General features: G+C 42.1%; 1 protein-coding gene across 3 annotated transcripts; it reads right to left on the bottom strand.

Moving 5' to 3' along the window:
* Window positions 1-2,191: 2,191 nt before the first annotated feature.
* LOC125535988 (SAC3 family protein B) lies at window positions 2,192-14,183 on the bottom strand. Of its 3 annotated transcripts, XM_048699071.1 has the most exons (17): window positions 13,688-14,183; window positions 12,746-12,874; window positions 11,592-11,786; window positions 11,194-11,397; window positions 10,573-10,701; window positions 9,478-9,642; window positions 9,030-9,248; window positions 8,729-8,940; window positions 8,506-8,606; window positions 8,180-8,395; window positions 7,834-8,061; window positions 7,674-7,765; window positions 7,493-7,586; window positions 5,555-5,647; window positions 4,517-5,478; window positions 4,325-4,439; window positions 2,192-4,216 (listed from the first exon to the last, which is right to left on the bottom strand). In XM_048699071.1, exons 1-17 carry the CDS (start codon window positions 14,059-14,061, stop codon window positions 2,468-2,470), a joined length of 5,277 nt encoding a protein of 1,758 aa, XP_048555028.1. In that variant the 5' UTR covers window positions 14,062-14,183; the 3' UTR covers window positions 2,192-2,467. The 3 variants fall into 3 exon arrangements, with proteins under 3 accessions (XP_048555028.1, XP_048555029.1, XP_048555030.1); XM_048699072.1 differs by lacking the exon at window positions 11,592-11,786; XM_048699073.1 differs by lacking the exon at window positions 13,688-14,183 and having other exon boundaries at window positions 12,762-12,874.
* Window positions 14,184-18,027: the final 3,844 nt, after the last annotated feature.

Below are 18,027 nucleotides of genomic sequence, written 5' to 3' on the forward strand. Positions count from 1 at the left end.
GGAGAATTCTATGTGGACCCTGAGTCCGTATGATTATATTTGTAAGAGATAATTATTGTATATATGTAGCCGGTAGTGTCAGATAGATATACAAGAACTTGTTGTTCGACCAATCTCTCGGAGAAAGAGAGGTGGTCGATATCACTTCTCTCTGTATATATGCATATATGTTCATGACGATCTTCTGTTTCCTTCGTTTGCTTACTAGCTAGCTAGCGTATCTAGTCCTCTCTATATATGTATGTATAGTACGTAGCGTCGACCAAGCACGGACATAAGAGAGGACACTTCTCTCTATTAATTATAACTAGCTAACACAATATATGAAACACCTAAATTAACCCCCCAAAACCCCCAACCCCCCCCCTTAAAAAAACAAAAACCCCAGCCACAGAAGTGCTGACGCGTGAATGCCTATTGGTCCCGGTTGGTACCACCAACCGGGACCAAAGGGTCTCCTGACTGGGCTCTGCGCACTGCCCACGTGGAGGGCCTTCAGTCCCGGTTCTGGATTAAACCGGGACTAAAGGGGGGAGGTATTAGTACCGACACTTTAGTCCCGGTTCCGAAACCGAGACTAAAGACCCTTACGAACCGGGACTATAGACCCTTTTTCTACCAGTGATATGTCAAGTTCGGTCTCATCTTCACCACTGCCGGCATTGCTCGTGAGGTCAGCGAGGACCTCCTCCTCGTCCTTGGTTTAAAAACCAGTTGCACTGGGGAAGATCAAGGAAGACGAGAAACAACCTCGCAGGCCGAAGCAGCAAGCGGTACGAGCTCACAGTCAATCCCAATAACTCTAGAGGCCTCCCAACAACACAAAAAAAAAACGACGAGACATCCCCTGTCGTCCCACACGATGAATAAAAGACACGACAGCACCTTCTCAGGCGCCTGAATCGAAGTATTTGATAAACATCTGACAGATGATTGAGACACAACTATACTTCTCAACTAAGTTGAGAAACAACAAAATCAGTTTGTATATATATTTTTTCCACATAAAAGAGGAAAAGAGTAAAATAAGAAAATAAAGAAAAAGGAAAATAAAAAATAAAACAAGAAAAAAATAAATGTTTTTAGGGGAGAAAAAAATTAATGTGAAAAATAACAAACAAATGCTTATTCCAGCCTCCCCTCGTATACTCCAGCTTGGCCAACAAAAAGAATAGGGGAAAGCCCATATTGACGTAAAAGAGAAGAAATTAAAACTGCAACACATCTGGGCTGGTCGCACAGAGAAAACCCTCGTTGCTACGCTGCTTGCCGGCCTGCTCACAAAAAAATGTGCTGCTCGCACGAAAATTGAACTGCGTAAGACTCAAAATGGAGTAAAAGTGAATACAAGCAAACAAGTCGGTAATATGGGGCATGGAGTTTCTGCTCCCAAGCTTAAATGGACACCTACGAAAGTAAAATAAAAAAATACTTAAAATCAAAATAATTTGATTTTGTTTTTGTACCAAGCATTGTTGGATGTTGTACTCCCTCTGTCCCAAAATTCTCCTCTTAGATTTGTCTAAATAAAGATGTATCATACATCTTTATTTAGACAAATTTAAGACAAGAATTCTGAGACGAAGAGAGTACATGCTTGTAAATTTCTGTGGAAAAAAAAGCATTCCTATTGCTCTGGTAGAAGACTAAGCAACGTCTGTGGTAGCAGGAACATTAAACTCTGGATTAGAAGGGCACTTTCGGGTAATCTGCAGATTTTGCGGTACAAAATTGCAACCAGTATGTAGTTTTACACGTGAATCTGAAGACACCAATTTTATGCCTCATAAACCACACATACAAAGTGATGATTGGTCATAAAATTCTTAACAATCAGAAATTCCAAAAAAAAATTAAAAATGGGTAAAAGCCGAGAAGTTTTATATTTTTATATTATGAAAGAGTCTAAAATTTTATTCTTCTACATTGAATGGGTAGCTGCAGCAATAGATTTGGATCAGCCTTTCTTACACAATACCTAACTACCTAAACCCCATTTTTGCTATTGATAAGAGTGTTTATTATAAATGAATTCTTGCAAAAAAAATTCAAGAATTTATTTTTGCATTTTCAAGGTATTAAAAAAACATCTTATAGGCGAAGAGTATTGTACTGGTAACATTCGTAAAACCATAAAAACATTTTGGAAGCACGTTTCCATGTCCAAACGATGGCTTGGAATTGGAGGTAGTAGTCGAGTCCAACTGAAATTCGTTGTAGTAGCTTATATAGCACCAGTCGATTGAAACTGCAGGTAGTAAGAGATTTCTGAACTGAACTACTGGGAAAGCTAACAGCTAGAGATACAACAAACGTATCCACTGGATATCTGAGCTATATATGTCTACAACACCATGACATTCTCATCGAATAATGACACGACCTAACAAAACAATGTTCTATCACTCAATGATATCCAATGTTACAAGTTACACCAAGCGTCACGACCTTTCAAAGGCTCGGCAGCTCAGAAGTATATGAAGAGCTTCTCATCAATCTTGGACTGCAGCTTGGCGCACTGCTGTTCTAGCTTGGCAAGCTCATCGTCCCATTTGAGTGGAACCAAATCTCTTAGCTCTACTCTTCTCGGTGCGTCGTGCGTGTCGTCATAGGTAGCTCCATGCATTGGGTTTACCTCACCATCAATGTGTGCCAGTGCCTGAGGTTCGTCGCATGCTGGGGTCGGCAGCGGAGGTGATGGAGGTCTCAGTGGTGGACTGTCAGAATCAAGGTCACAACTGACCTCAATGATCTCGTCTAGCGAGAGACCAGATGGCACAGCAGGCATCATGTCATGGTCCTCCAAAATGGGCGCTTCGCCTATAGTATCGCTGTTGGCAGTGAGCCCATGCTGTGTTGCAGGGGGCTGGTAAAGACGCTGACTCAGGACATAAGCTTCTGAGAAATCTCCGGTAGAAAGCCTCGCTAACCTCCAGTTGTAGATCCGCCGGAAGATAGTAACCCAGTTCGGCAGAAGATAGTGATTCGAGTCACGGAGCTCAAGATCAACACCTTTCTGCACCATAATCTTTGCCTCAGCAACCGCCTGGGCTCCATTTAACAACTGAGCCGACTGGGTCAGATATCTCGTCAAGCACTCCTCAAGATATAGCTTCTGATCTTGGATCTGCCTGCCCATGTAAGATCCCTGTTTTAGCCAAGACAAGTCGTCACTGAACCCTGGAAGCTGCAAACTCTTTACGGTTTCTACCAGCGGCTGGATTCTTGACGGCGATGACCATCCAATGCTAGGTAAGAAAATTTCTGTGAACATCCTCTCGCTGCTCGATCTCTCCAGAAGATCAATCTCAAGAGCTGGCCACTGATTAGGACTTCTGTATGCTGCAGCTAAAATTTCTTCTCCAAGCTGGCTGACAGCGTTGTTGAATACTGAGATGCAATGCTCAGGACCAACTTCAGGCGCAACACGCTTGTTAAGTAGCTCAAGTGATGGGTTCAAGTAATTCAGAAGTAACTCATGTGTCTTCACGAGGATGACATCAGGCTGTAGAGGAAAACTGTTTGCCATCCACTTTAAACCTTCTCGCAGCTTGTCATCCTCAAAGAAGCCATTGATATAACCTTCAGTGCAGCTTCCAGCTAGAAAAACAACCAAGGATGAAGCAATCTTTCCTTCACTCAGACCGCTGACGCCAAGCTTATCAATGACATTTTGTGACGCATAATCATACCCTTCATTATATGTGTCACCACTTAAAATCAGAAGAGGGAGACAAGATTGAGGAGGTATGGAGGCTAACAGACTGCTAAATCGTGCCTTCTGCATTTCCCACGGAATGCTTTCAGATACCACAAATACTATACAGTTTGTGTTGTCAGCAATTTCGTTACCAATAACTTGTTGGTCACTGACCCTGACAACAGATAGGCAGCATACACTCGGAGAACTGAGCCACGTTCTCCAAATCGAGAGATCTGCTGAAGTAAGAAGCAATCCATTATCTTCATTTCCAGAACCCATGAGCTTTTTGAGTAACCATCTCGAGGCAACATTGTTGCTCTGAGATTTCATGGCACCTGGTGGGACAAGTACTAGCATCTTCCAGCAGATGCACCTAGCATCAGGTTTCCTTTCAGTTAAAATAGGACCAGCCAACTCTGAGATATTTAGTCGTGACCAAGATCTTTGTTGCCGTGTGTATCTTTCTTTAAAGGCATGGCCAATATCTAGCTCGTGGACTGCATGCTTTGGCACCTTCATTGTAGAAAAGCGATCATTTATCATGGACATACAAGTCATCAAAATAAATTGCAGAAAACACCAAGCCTTGAAATAAATAGAACATGTCTATGGTAGACTTACCACTGCAGTTTGGTGAACTGGTGGTCCAAGTGACAGAGAATTCAATGCTGCAATAGCAAGGGCATTTTTCTGCTCTCTCAGAGATCTCTGATCCACAGCACGCTGCCTCCATTTCCTGTATGATCACAGTAAGACAAAGGTTTGGTACATTAAAGAATTATAGTGACATAGATCAAGGATAACAAAACCAACCTCAGTATAAACTTTAGCCTTTCATCTGAAATTGTTTTCTTTGGAGACACAACAATTGGTAACGAGTCATATGTTGTTTCATTATTATTTTGGTCATCTCCAGTCAGAACCTTTGGAGACACACGTTCTATTAGATTGACTTGATGATATGATGGACTTTCATCATCCAAATCTGTATCACTGCCAGAGCCATGTGCCCTGAGCTCATCTTCCTCTTCATGCATATGGGTGTAATCTGAGGATACACCATCTGCTAGAGGATGTGAGACTATGGTTGCCACCAAAGCATCAACATGTTGAGTGTAGGCTTCTGACTGCGGTATCTCCATTTGTTCTCTCGAGAAGTCCACAAAATCACCATTCTGGTCTTCAGATATTATGAAATCATCAGTCATCGTGATCTTGCCTTTTGCTTTCGGTGAAGCTACTCTCTGGCCATCCATCCATCCTGTGTGCGAGAGTGCGTGCTTGGTAGCACGCGGAGAAGTGCTAAGAATAACTGGAACACTTCCCTTTCTGCTACCAGTTGGGGAAATAGGACTTGAATATGTTGAATTGAACTGTTTATTGCCAGCTTTTGGAGAAAACGAATACGGCGAGGTAATCTGTCCGCTAGAAGTGGGAGAAACAGGTCCAGAAAACGATGGGCCAAACTCTTGTTTCGCACTAACAGGAATCACAAGGGCAGACCGTGGCAGAACCGGCTCTCTTTTGCTAGCTGGGGAAGGAAACCCGACAGAATATGGTGCAACAGTCGCTTTTTGACCAGTGGGAGCACAAACTGGACCAGAAGATACATCATCGACTATTCTCTGTGATTTCTTCGAGTGCACAAGTTCAGAACAACCAGATGGAAAATCGCTCTCACTGTTAAGAAAAGACCCTTCTTTCACTAGGTACGGTCCTTCATACTGCTTCGATCCAAAACCATGGTATTCTAAGAGACTTTCAATGTCCTCATCCTGAAAAAGAAAGACACAAGATGATATCAATTTTTCCATAATGAATAATTTACTGTTTGAATAAGAGAACACTTACCTCCATTGCAAGCCACTCCATGACATGTGAAATAGGGATGCCTTGGCCAATCTGCAGACCACTGTGCAATGAAGCCAGAGCTTGCCTTCTTACCTGGGTAGAAGAAATGTGTTAAGCTTTACAAAAGTGTGAACTGACAAACAATTAGCCTACTACATGGAACCTGGGAGTACACCAGAGGTAGAAAATAGTGAAAGATAATACTAAAACAATTTCCTGTGCACAGAACAACAAAGTATATCTGATAAGTGGCCCTAATACAGTATAGGAGCAGAATTGTGGTCTATGGTCAAACAGGCATATCCACAATTCCTAAAGGGACGGAACAGGTCTACCAGTGTTGCACCATAACTTGAAGAGGATCATGGTATGGGAGGTAGACTAAAACTCACACTAGACGACATTAGGTGTGAGAGACTTAATTCTGTCTTGGTTGATCTGAAGTTCTGAACAAAATGCAATGACGTCCTCTGAGGTTCATGTCATTACACCCTTCCTGTAAAAGCAGGTAGTCATCGACCTACAGGATGTTGGCCAGGCGGCTACATTGAAATCCTTGGTGACCTCAGCAAGCCAAGGGCTCAATGCCAGTGTTGCATTTCGCGTGATATCAGCAAGACTCCAACGACAGTTGATGGTGATGAGGAGCAGCCCTTAGCATGGCCAGATGTCGTGGAAACTGCCCACGGCACGGCGAACGTGCACCAGACAGCAGCAACATGAGGGCATCCTGACCTGTCCATTGTGATCTCACCACACATACAGCATGGCTTCGATTGACAGCGCCGAGAAAACGGCTGGGACAAAACAATGGCCATACTAATGTTTGAGAGTACAGACAACGAAGTAGAGATTAAAGTGAGATGGTAGTTTATTACTGTAGGATTTAGAAAAGCTCGATGTTAAAGATATTAAGTCCAGCATGTGTAGTTTATCAATTAGCAGGAACGGATGATGCATCAGTAGCATGGAGGATAGTTAGGGAAGAGGTAGAGATAAGAGTTCAATTCGTTTACAAGAAAGAGTCTCAAGTATTAAGGGTGAGGTTAAGTAGCAACATGATAAATTGATAATCTTTCAGATCAAGCAAGAAATGAATCATGCACACCTCCATTTGCTAACTCTGAACCCGTCTAGTTCTCTCATCCAAATTTATGTCATTCTATCTCCTTCTAATACCATATTGGCTTCATTCCCTTTGGGCTTTAAGTCATACTGCTTGGCTCTACTCTCTATGGCAGCAGTGCCATGAACTAATGTTCACATCAACCATTGTTTCCAGAAATTTTGGTTAGTGACTTGTCAAAACATAAGAATACTTTAACTAATACAGAACTTATTATAAATGTAAAGAAGTACTACCTGGCCAGTATTGTACTCCCTCCGTATAAAAATATAAGACGTTTTTGTAGGCTAAACTAACCTACCAAAACGTCTTATATTTTGATACGGAGGGAGTACAATACTGGCCAGGGAGAACTCGTCAATGCCAGATAGTGGCGGATCCATAATTTTTACCCTGTGCGATCAATTATTACTGTCACATTTTTCATACACTATATAGACGTATATGTAAACTGTAACAAGTAGTCAAGTACAATGGTCGTTTCAAAAATTTGAAGGGTTGATAGATCCCACTACTTCCTCTAGCTAGCTAGGGCTGAATCAGCTTACAGTACAATGGAAACATGACAAAAGTTAAGAATTTTATTGTGCTACCAAGCACCTTTTGTCTTGTGAAAAACAACAGCAGGTCCTACTAATTACAATGAGAAACTGTCAGTTCTGAATTCTGGTAACACGTTTTATTATTACAAGGTTACTTGCCAGTATAGATGCACAATAGAGAACTAGAAGTATGTGCATATTTGAACAAATAATTTCAGTAAAAAGATATGGTACAAAAATGAACAGCCTTTCATCGACAAACTATTCTACCTTCGCGAAGTGAGCATGCATCAAGCAAGCCTGCAAATATGTTGCTTTCCTTGCAAGCCGGAAGAAAGCAATGTAGTTTCCCATTCTGCATGCTCTGAATTGCATGACAAAAGTTGGTGTTAAGTCAAATCAAAGTTAGTAAAGACCCAAGAATTCAAATTATGCCATAAGGTATGACTACCTTGCAACTTCTCTTGCAAACAAGACGTCTGGGCTGCCTCTAATTTCACGAGACATCTTAGCAAGGTCCAGAGATAACTCAGAAGGTTCAACCTGATTCAGATGTACACAGAAGTCAGCAAAACAGCAGAAAACAACAAGACCCACTCAATTCACCTCACCTTGTAACCAGGATGCTTGTCTAACTTGAGCAGTGCATAATAACCCCGGAACTCCTGTTCTGTTGAGAAAAGCACACCATTTCTCCTATGGTCTTCATACATTTGAAATAGCTCAACTGATGTTTTGTTCATCTGTTCAATGTTGAGGTGTGCATCAAAACCCTCTGAAAAACCTTCTCCTTTGCTGTACTCACATAACTCGTGCATTGCTACAATGTGGAGCCTTATCTGGTCAAGAAAAGAAAAGAAAAGAAAAGTTCACGATGAAACTTACTGGGAAATAAGCTTACCCAAAGAAAAGAAAAAATTACGGACAGTGGGAAAAATAATAAAAAATTGGAATTACCATTTGCTCGAGCATAGAAATAGCCTCTTGATTGAAGAAATGTTGCATTCTAAGATCCATTCTTATCGCTCGCATCCTATCCCACAAGAAGTTGTATAAGCCCAAGAAACTATCATCATATGTGTGATCCAGCAAACTAAGAAGGTATGACATGGTCTTCTGCAGAACTGGCAGAGGCCTGATCAACTCTGCATCTCTCTCAGCAGTCCTAGTATACTGTATCAATTAGATAATAACTTCCATCATGCTTCCTGTTACTGGTGATGAGAGATAAATTCAGATAGAATCCTGTCATACTGGCAGGTGATAAGGTAAACATTATATACCTTTTTAACAGCAAGAAGCTCGGTGGTTTGGTTTCTGTCTCCACCTAACCTCTCGTACCTATCAAGATCTCCCTTTCTCTCGCGCTCCGCCCTTTCAGGCTCTAGAAACAAAGCATGAATACATGTTTGTAAGTAGCATGGTTAAGAAAATACATTGAAGAGTTGAGAATGACCAAAATAACATTGCGCAAAAACAAGTGATATGATCTAGTGCAGGAATCACCTGGGCACATATAGGAACAAAGCCCAAGAATTGCGGCTAACTCTGGGGGGTCCATGTCAGCCATAGTACTATCATTTGATCTGACTGGAACTTTTCCCATTGAAGAGGCTTGTTTCTGTTTGTCCGCTTTTGCGAGATCATTGATATTTTCCACTGGCCTGCTTAGTTCAACATTGAAACGAGCCAAACGCTTGGCTTTTGCCTGTTTTTCTCTACAGCAAATGTTACATGAGTCAATAACAACAAACAGTATATTTGATGGAAAAAAGGGTTTGCCACATTATGAAGCTGGCATAAGCACCTCTCAAGTTCAGTTGAAGGGATAAAGTCGTCACCGTCATCCAAAGGAGGGGTCACGCTCCTAGAATTGAGAATCGAAGGCTTTGGTGGAGAAAATGTAGGTGTACTATATTCTTTTGAATAAGTATCTGAAGGACGGAACTGCTGATACAGTGGTGAACGCACATCACCAATGCGAGATTTTATTTGACTTCCAACCTTGAGAAGGGATGCTTCAGACCTGTAATAATAGCAACAAAGTCAACTGCTAAATGACATAAAGTAAAAGATAAGCAAGCACAGTAACAGATCAATTCGTTTACTAACTACCGCTCCTAGGCATAAATATGGTAGATGTGTTAGATTGTGCTCTTACTGGTCATAATTTATTTATTTTAGTCATTATTGCATCTTTTATCAAAACTAATAAGTAAAACTGACATACAGCAAAATAAACTCGAAGGATTTACCTCTGGATATCAGCCTGTGAACGAAGATTCTGGGCTGCAACATTACTGCTGCCAAAACCTGCAGGTGCCGGCCTAATGTTGTCTCTAATATCTGAAGGTGCCCTCATCCTTTTTGAAGTTTCAATACTTACATCATCAACCAAGGTATCCGCATAGTTTATCAGTCTGTAAAGGAAGCAGCAGGAAAATGCTTTATGCATTAGCCACAAGTCCACAATACATCACTAATGCAACTACTCATTTTAAATGCCAGATTTCAGGCTTTAGAATTAGCGCTCACAGGAACCAAACCCTAAACCGAAAACCGAAAAAGGTTAGTAGACAAATAGTAAAGAAGAATTTCACAGCTCACATTTCAAAAAAAGAAGTCACTAAAAATGAAGAGAAAAAAAAAGGATTAGCATGAAAGGTTAGTGCATACTATTGAGGGTTTCCACATTTTAAGAGCTCGAATAAAACACTAGTTGCTTAATATTCCTTTAGCGAGACTAAAAGCTACAAGGAAAATAAATTTTCCAAAAACTGTGTAGAGAAGACCGTCTCCATGTTCGTATTCTTGATTCAGTTTGGTAACACACTGACCAAGTAAAGAGAACACGTTACGTAATAACAGGTGTGTCATGTTTTGTTTGGTAACCCATGCCCAAAAATGACTATGCCCGGCATTTCACCCATTTCCATACTGAATTGATTTTCCAATGGATGATCATGATTATCTAACTTTCTCCAGTCTAGGATATTTGAAGGGGAGCCTTGGCGCAGTGGTAAAGCTGCTGCCTTGTGACCATGAGGTCACGGGTTCAAGTCCTGGAAACAGCCTCTTACAGAAATGTAGGGAAAGGCTGCGTACAATAGACCCAAAGTGGTCGGACCCTGCGCAAGCAGGAGCTACATGCACTGGGGCTGCCCTTCTTTTTTTCTCCAGTCTAGGATATTTATACGAATTCAAAGTAGCAGTGATTACCTATATATACATACGTTGTGGGTGTTGAAGCACTTAGGAGTTAGGAGATCACGTGTATATTTAATTATTTATGCAGCAACAGAAGAAAACAGGCACGCCATAAAGAAATGGCAATCAGTAGATAGTAGTACCTTCTAGCATTTGCACCAGTGCCATGACGAGCTTCAGCACCATCAACATCCTGATAGGATAAAGTAGGTGACCTAGACCTTTTTGAAATGCTATGATCCATTGTTCGACTTTGAAGTGGAGCTGAGAATCTACAGAAGGATAAAAGGAAGAAAATATTACAGAGCCATAAACGCATAAGTACCAACAGGAGCACAAGCACAAGAGATGGCATTAACCAATGATTTTACAGTGATCCAGGTAATAAATGTGATCACAGAAGCAAATTTACGTTCAATTTGCAGTATTGCATTACAGCGCGGAAGTTCGTTATATCCATTGCTAAAGTTCTTTTGAATAGGAAGAATGTCCCAGCAGGGGGAGAGGGGTTACTCCATGCAAACCTACCAGCATCACAAGGTTGAGCATATTTCTAGTAAAAAAAACTTGAACAGCTCGCAAGACAATCACAATAAATATTTTATCTAAAAGTTTTTCCTTTTCTCGACTCAAATTAGTATCACCAAAGACTATTTAAATAAAGACTGTACAGGCTGCATACTACTGATGAACACAAAAAAATCAAAATATAATGGTGCTCAGATCAACTATGTGGCAGTTTACGACAGTCTAGCCGACAGCACCTTTGTTCTCTCATATGATCGTTCATCTCTTGTTGAGCCGCACCACCAAGCACTGATGAAGAAGATGTACTAGTCCCTGAGGCAGGACGGGGCCTCCCACTACCAGGAACTAAATTGCTATTCAGAAGAGGAGAGAATGTAGCACGTGCATCTTGAAAAGGAGACTGGTTCTGGATTCCAAACTTGGAAGGTGATAGATTAGGCCTGAAATATCAGTAAAAACAGGGAGATAAGCAGCACAGCACGACCAGTGACATTTAGTACTGAAATAATAATTATTAGCTAAGTAACCAGTACTACACTCTTTTATGAGATAATTTGCAGTGAGACACTAATAAAACTTAAAATACAATTAGAGTAAACAATTACTAGTTGACAATTTCTATCGAAGAACTCACATTTGCACATGATCATGAGGCTCAGCACGCTGCGTAGGAGGAAATTTTGGAAGGCTTGATGATGGTCTAAACTGTCTGCTCATGTCTAATGGTGGTGATCTTGCTGTCTTTCCAGTCTCTGGAGGTTGCATTCTCATTTGCACTGAAGATTGCGCACTTTCATTTTCAAACAACGGGTCTGCATAGTTTACCAACCTATCGATGGAAGAGACATTAGATTTAAAAACCCTGATAGCTGTACCCACAAGGTTATAGTTGCAAGCTCCAGGGAAACCCAACTGAACTCACACCCAACAGAAAAATCCTCTCCAGACCTACGCAACCATAATCCATGTAGGGTGGTCCATACAAAGACATGTCAAGCATGCCAGCTAAGATCAACTACACAACATGTAGCGTATCCTAGTATAATGATATGCACCATTTTTCATTTAAGAAGTTCTCTGACCATGGCCTTCTGGCAAAATAACGTATAAACAACAGCATTGGTACCTTTGGTTTTAGCCCAAGGCTGCCCTACCAAATACTACCTCTGTTCCCTAATATAAGACCTTTTAGCTTTTTCTTGAGTCGTATGTATCTAGACACATTTTAGTATGTATGTACACTCATTTTAGTATGTATGTATTCAATATTTTGAAATAGCTAAAAGGTCTTATATTAGGGAACGGAGGGAGTATTTGGCTAGCCAAAGTTTGGTCAAGCTTTTGCTTACCCATGGGTTTGCTAACATTGGCAAGAAAAATGAACTAGAGTGGGCAAAAGAGAAGTTGGCATTTCAAAAGTACTGGCAACTATCCAAGCAAAGACCAAAATTTTGGTCATGACCTGAAAATTGGCAGGGTGAGCTTTGTCCACCATCCAAACATACCCTAGAGTTCAGCAGAGAGTGATGAATATTTGGCTCAGTGGCTCATTGCGCAACTTTCAGAAGAAGATTGCATTGTACTGACACGGATTGTCCCACCTACAACATTTGGACGACTTAAAGGAGAACAGTCGCTAAGTGACCTATATCTACGTATCAAGCCCTTATGTACAAATTTTCTGCACGCCATGTATACAAATGTTTTAAAGATATTGACTGGAACATATTGGATGTCCATTATGAATTCAGATAGCTTGACGAGAGATACAACATGAAGTAGTTTTACCTTCTTTGCCCCATACCATTATCATTTTCTGGAGGAACATTCACACGCTGATTTGATAGATTCGGCGGGGACCTGCTCCTTGAGGAAATACCAGGATGCATGGGCCTGCCTGTGGATGGTGCAGCTACTCTGAATGCGAACACGAAAACAATCCATCAATAATGTACCATGGGTATCGCAGGTTTGAAACTGCAACCAGATGGGCTAGGATTAGGTGATTAACCACCAAAAAAGTTAGATCTTAGTCTACCATTCCAGCAGCAAGGCACCTTATCAGATATTTTGAGTTGGCTTGAATAAAATGCAATTTTAGATGTTCCTTTTTATGTGCTATACCCTGCTCAATATCATTCACTTGGTACACAGTCACCAGTGTGGCTAAGTCTTGTGAATTGGCAACTCCCTCGTAACAAAATAAAAGATGTTTTTTATGCCCTATGCAAAACCAAAAAATGTCTTATATTTTGATACAGGTAGTACATGGTTGCTTCGTGCCATGCCAAGTCTTGCGAATTGGCTACATGGTTGCCTCGTGCCATGCCACGATCTCTAACGATTAACTTAGGACAATCCATCCGTATTGTAGAAACTAGATCACTAGAGTTGCTATGATGCGCTAATAGTCAAATGTCGCAGGCATACGACCAAATACAAACTCATATGCGCATTTAGCCATCTCCAATGGGGAAACGGAAATAATACTCTATGGAATCACCGAATATGTGAAACTACTGCGAGTGGAATATATCCGCACAACGCCAACTACACTATGCTTCAGATTCTGAAGCTACTACACGCCTGTTCTTACAGTTACAGCTACTTGGATGCAACAGCAAAGCAAGTACAGAACAGAAACCTAGCCGACACTAGCCAGCCAGCTCGACAGCAAAGCTCAAACAACACAGATGCAACTTGGGGGTGTGGGGGGTGGGGAGCACTCACCTCGGCTGAGACTGAAGATGGCGAGCGGTAGCAGCGGCCGCGCCTGGGTCGACGGCACGAAGAGGGCTCGGAAACCTCACGGGACCGGAGGCGCCGGGAGCAGCTGCGGCCGGGCGCGCGGAGGGTGCCGGTATGGGGATGGGAGAAGTAGGGCGAGAGATGGGAGCCGCTGCGGAGAGCTGGGGGCGAGCGCTCGGGAAGCGCGAGGAGGGGGGCACGAAGGGGGCGGCCGGGCGAGCCGAGGGGAACTGCACGGGGGCGGGCTGCGCCGCGGGAGAAGGGGCGGTGGCCGCGCCGGCGCCGAAGGCGAGGGGCGCGGAGCCCGGGCCGCGGTTGAGGGGCCCCGCGTCGCGGCCGAAGCCGGATGCCTCCATCGCGGGGCGCGGAACCCTAGCCGGCGGCGGGTGCTCGTCGCCGGCGCGCGTGGAGGGAGGAGGAGTGGGGTTTGAATTGCAGAGAGATCGGAGGTGGGGAGGGGAGGAGAGGGAGCCGCCGGGTCGAAGCTTTTGGGTTAAGCGGCTCGGCGGGCAAAAGGGCTACTGACAGGTGGGGCCGGGCCGTCTGCCGGAGGTGGAATCAATTGTAGAGATGTGCCTGTGGAATCGTGTATTCAGCTGTCACTCCTCGTGAGGTGAAGCTGTGAAGGCCGATTATCTTGGCCGTTCATGCATTAACGAACGGAATTGATAAGTCCCGAACGTTCGACGTTTTTACACCTCGTCCCAAACGCACTCGTAGCCGTCGCACGCATCTTGACGATCGCCCTTGCCACGTCATCACCAGGAGTCGTTCGGGACGATGCCAAAATCGAACGAACATTTTCACTCGCAGGCGTCAGCTCCCTCAGTTATCACCACATCTCTCCATTCGACCCCTCACCCACTCTGTTAGGCTGGTCATAGTGGGGAGTAACTTACACTAGTGTCATGCATATGACACTAGTCTAAATTACTATCTTTATAGTATAAAGTAATATAATATTAGTGTTATAGACGGCTTTATTTATTAATTTGTAGACTCATTTTATATTGGGAAACGCTATGTTATAGTAGCATATTATGTTACTATTTCTCATTAACTATTTGTCACAAGTAAAAATTTCTTAAAATGCGTTATGTTATTAGCTAAGTTACTCATACTATCCTATCCTACTATGACAACGGCGTTGGGCAGGTCGGGACAACGGCGAAGGCGTCCGGCGGTCGGAGCGGCGGATGGTGGCGTGCGAGTCCGGCGGCGATAGATGCAGGAGGCTTCGGCGTCCGCTGGGCACTAGGCCGCGGCCTTGCATGTCACCGGATTTGAAGGAGGGGATGACCGATGTCGGGCACGCGGGGACATCGGCGAAGGCTTTCGTCAGTCGGAGCGGCGGGCTGCGGCCCTGCGCGTCGCCGGATTTAGAGGAGGCCTGCGGCCTTGCAGGACGGCTGCGGCCATGCGGGCACCAGGGTGCGGCCTCCGCGGAGGGCGGCGACCGGCACAGGCTTGAGCCGGGCTAGCTGTGTCGTCGGCAGAGGGGCAGGCGGCGGCCATGGCTCTTCTTCTTCATGCCACCGGATCCCAGGCCCGCTGGCCTCCGGTGGTTACTGGCGGCCATCTTCTCACGTGGGCGGCGAACACGGGGCCACGGCCACGCCATTGACCCGATGTTGACCCCCACAACCCCTGTGAGCATGTTTTTCAGGTTTTAATCATAGCAGCATGGCAACAAACGTATATTGATTTTACCATCACAGCAATTTTTTAGATCCTAACGATGGGTAGCATGCTTTTCTAATTGCTTACATGGCAAATTATATCAATTTGACATGGCAATTTTACAAACATTGAATACCTACCATCTTTGTTTTTCTAAATAGTTGCCATGGCAATTTTTGGAATGATTTTGATACGAATTTCCAGAGACCGTGGCATCATACGAAGGATGGCATTTTTAATTAAACACCATGGCAAAATTTAAATATCCATTTGCCATGGCATTTTTGATTCACATTTGTTGTGTTAATTTACATACTCGGCAATTTTCTCATTCAAAAACATGGAAACTTTAATTGGAATACCATGTCAAATTTTAATACAAATATGTCATGGCGACTAGAAGCTTATATTTGCCATGTTTAAAAAAAATGATGGACCTATTTGATGATGTAGATAGCTTGTATGTCAAGATAAATAAGATAATGGGGATGAATCTCTTAGGTATATAGGATTTGGCAAAATTTGGATTTTGAATATAGCATGGCATTTTTTAACTAATTTAGACCATGTGAATATCTTTAATTAGATCACGAGAAACTTAATTTATGTATTATGGCAAGGTTAGGTCAAGTACGATCGCAAACTTAATTTTTGTACCATGCCAAGCTTATAATTCAAGGAAAATCATGTCGACATGGTCTTTTTTACATTTGTTTGGTAATGTCCACATGGCAAAAAATCACACTAGATGGCAAAATTTCTGTTTTTTGTGTGTGATTGGTGGCAGTTCTTCATGTAATTTTTGCCACGGCAAATTTTCTTTTTTTCTTTTCTGTAATGGCAATTTTACCTTTGTTAACACGGAAAATGTAACTACACCGCCGTGGCAAAATCTTCATTTTTATTGCCATGGAAATTTTACTTTTATTTTTGCCATCCCAATTATTACCTTTTTTCGACCATGGCGGATTAACCTTTTATTTGCCATGGCAAATTTATCTCTATCGACATGGCAAATTTTATTTAACATACATGGAAAATTTACTTTTCGTCACTTGTGGCAAATTTACTTCTATGGAGCATGCCAAGTTTTACTTCATGTTAACGTGGCAAATTTAACTACACCGGCCATGGCAAACTCTTCATTTTTAGCCATGGCAATTTTACTTTTATTTTTGCCAGCCAAATTATTACTTTTTTATTTTTCGACCATGGCAAATTAAACCTTTTTATTTGCCATGGAAAATTTATCTCTATTGCCATGGCAATTTTTATTTAACATACATGGCAAATTTACTTTTCGTCAGTCGTGCCAAATTTACTTCTATGGAGCATGCCAAGTTTTACTTCACGTTAACATGGGAAATGTAACTACACTGGCCATGGCAAACTCTTCATTTTTTTTGCCATGGCAATTTTAATTTTATTTTTGCCAGCCAAATTATTACTTTTTTGTTTTTCGGCCATGGCAAATTAAACCTTTTTATTTGCCATGGCAAATTTATCTCTATCACCATGGCAATTTTTATTTAATATACATGGCAAATTTACTTTTCGCCACTCATGGAAAGTTTACTTCTATGGAGCATGCCATGTTTTATTAAATTTTTTCCATGGCAATTTTTGCCTTTTGAACTGTTATCTTTTCTAAGAACATGGCAATTTTACCTTTTTTGCCATGACATTTTTACTTTCATTTTTGCCATGCCAATTTTTCAACCGTGGCGAAATTAAGCTTTTTATTGCCATGGCAAAATTAACCTTTTTATTGCCATGTCAAATTTAATTTTATTGGCACGGCAATTTTTATTTAACATGCATGGCCAATGGCAAATTAACTTTTTACTTGCCATGACAAAAATAACCTTTTTATTGCCATGGTATATTTAACTTTATTGGCACGACAATTTTTATTTAACACACATAGCCAATTTACGTACAGTCACTCATGGCAAATTTACTTCTATCAAGCATGGCAAGTTTTACTTTTATTTTCCATATCAAAAAATTACCTTGCATCGACGGCAAATTTTGCCTTTTTCCACCGCTCATGTGATTTTTTTTGCCATGAACCTTTTTCTTGTGCCATTTGCATAAAAAAGAGATCTTTTTTGAGCATGGCATTTTTTGCTTTTATAAAGATGATGGCATTTTTTATTTGAAATCATTGGGTATTTTAGTAATACCTTGTTTTCCATTTTCTATCTATCACGACAAGTTTATTTTTGGATCATTTCAATTTTTTCAGAGCATGGCAAATTCTGGCCTTTATTATTCATAGGCAAAAGTGGGCTTATTTTGGTCACAGATTTTTTTGGCCCAAACTGGGCTGCAAAAAGGCCTATGGCGATTGTGTTCAGGTTGGGCACTTCTCGTCCCGAACGGGAATTCTCGTTCGATCGATGGACTGCCAACTACCGAAAGAGGCGCGAATCAACCTGTGGTTGAGTTGGTTAGGTGGACAGTGGTATCCCCAACCCACCAGGGTTCAAATCCTGGTGCTCGCATTATTCCTGGATTTATTTCAGGATTTCCGGCGATACGCTTTCAATGGGAGGAGACGTTCCCGTCGACGACGAGGCGCCTACGGTGACTTCGTAAATCTCAAGATGATATGCCGGCTCAGTCTCTCGGAGGTGCTC

The sequence above is a fragment of the Triticum urartu genome, chromosome 2 (assembly GCF_003073215.2).
Source record: "Triticum urartu cultivar G1812 chromosome 2, Tu2.1, whole genome shotgun sequence".
Classification (NCBI taxonomy): Eukaryota; Viridiplantae; Streptophyta; class Magnoliopsida; order Poales; family Poaceae; genus Triticum; species Triticum urartu.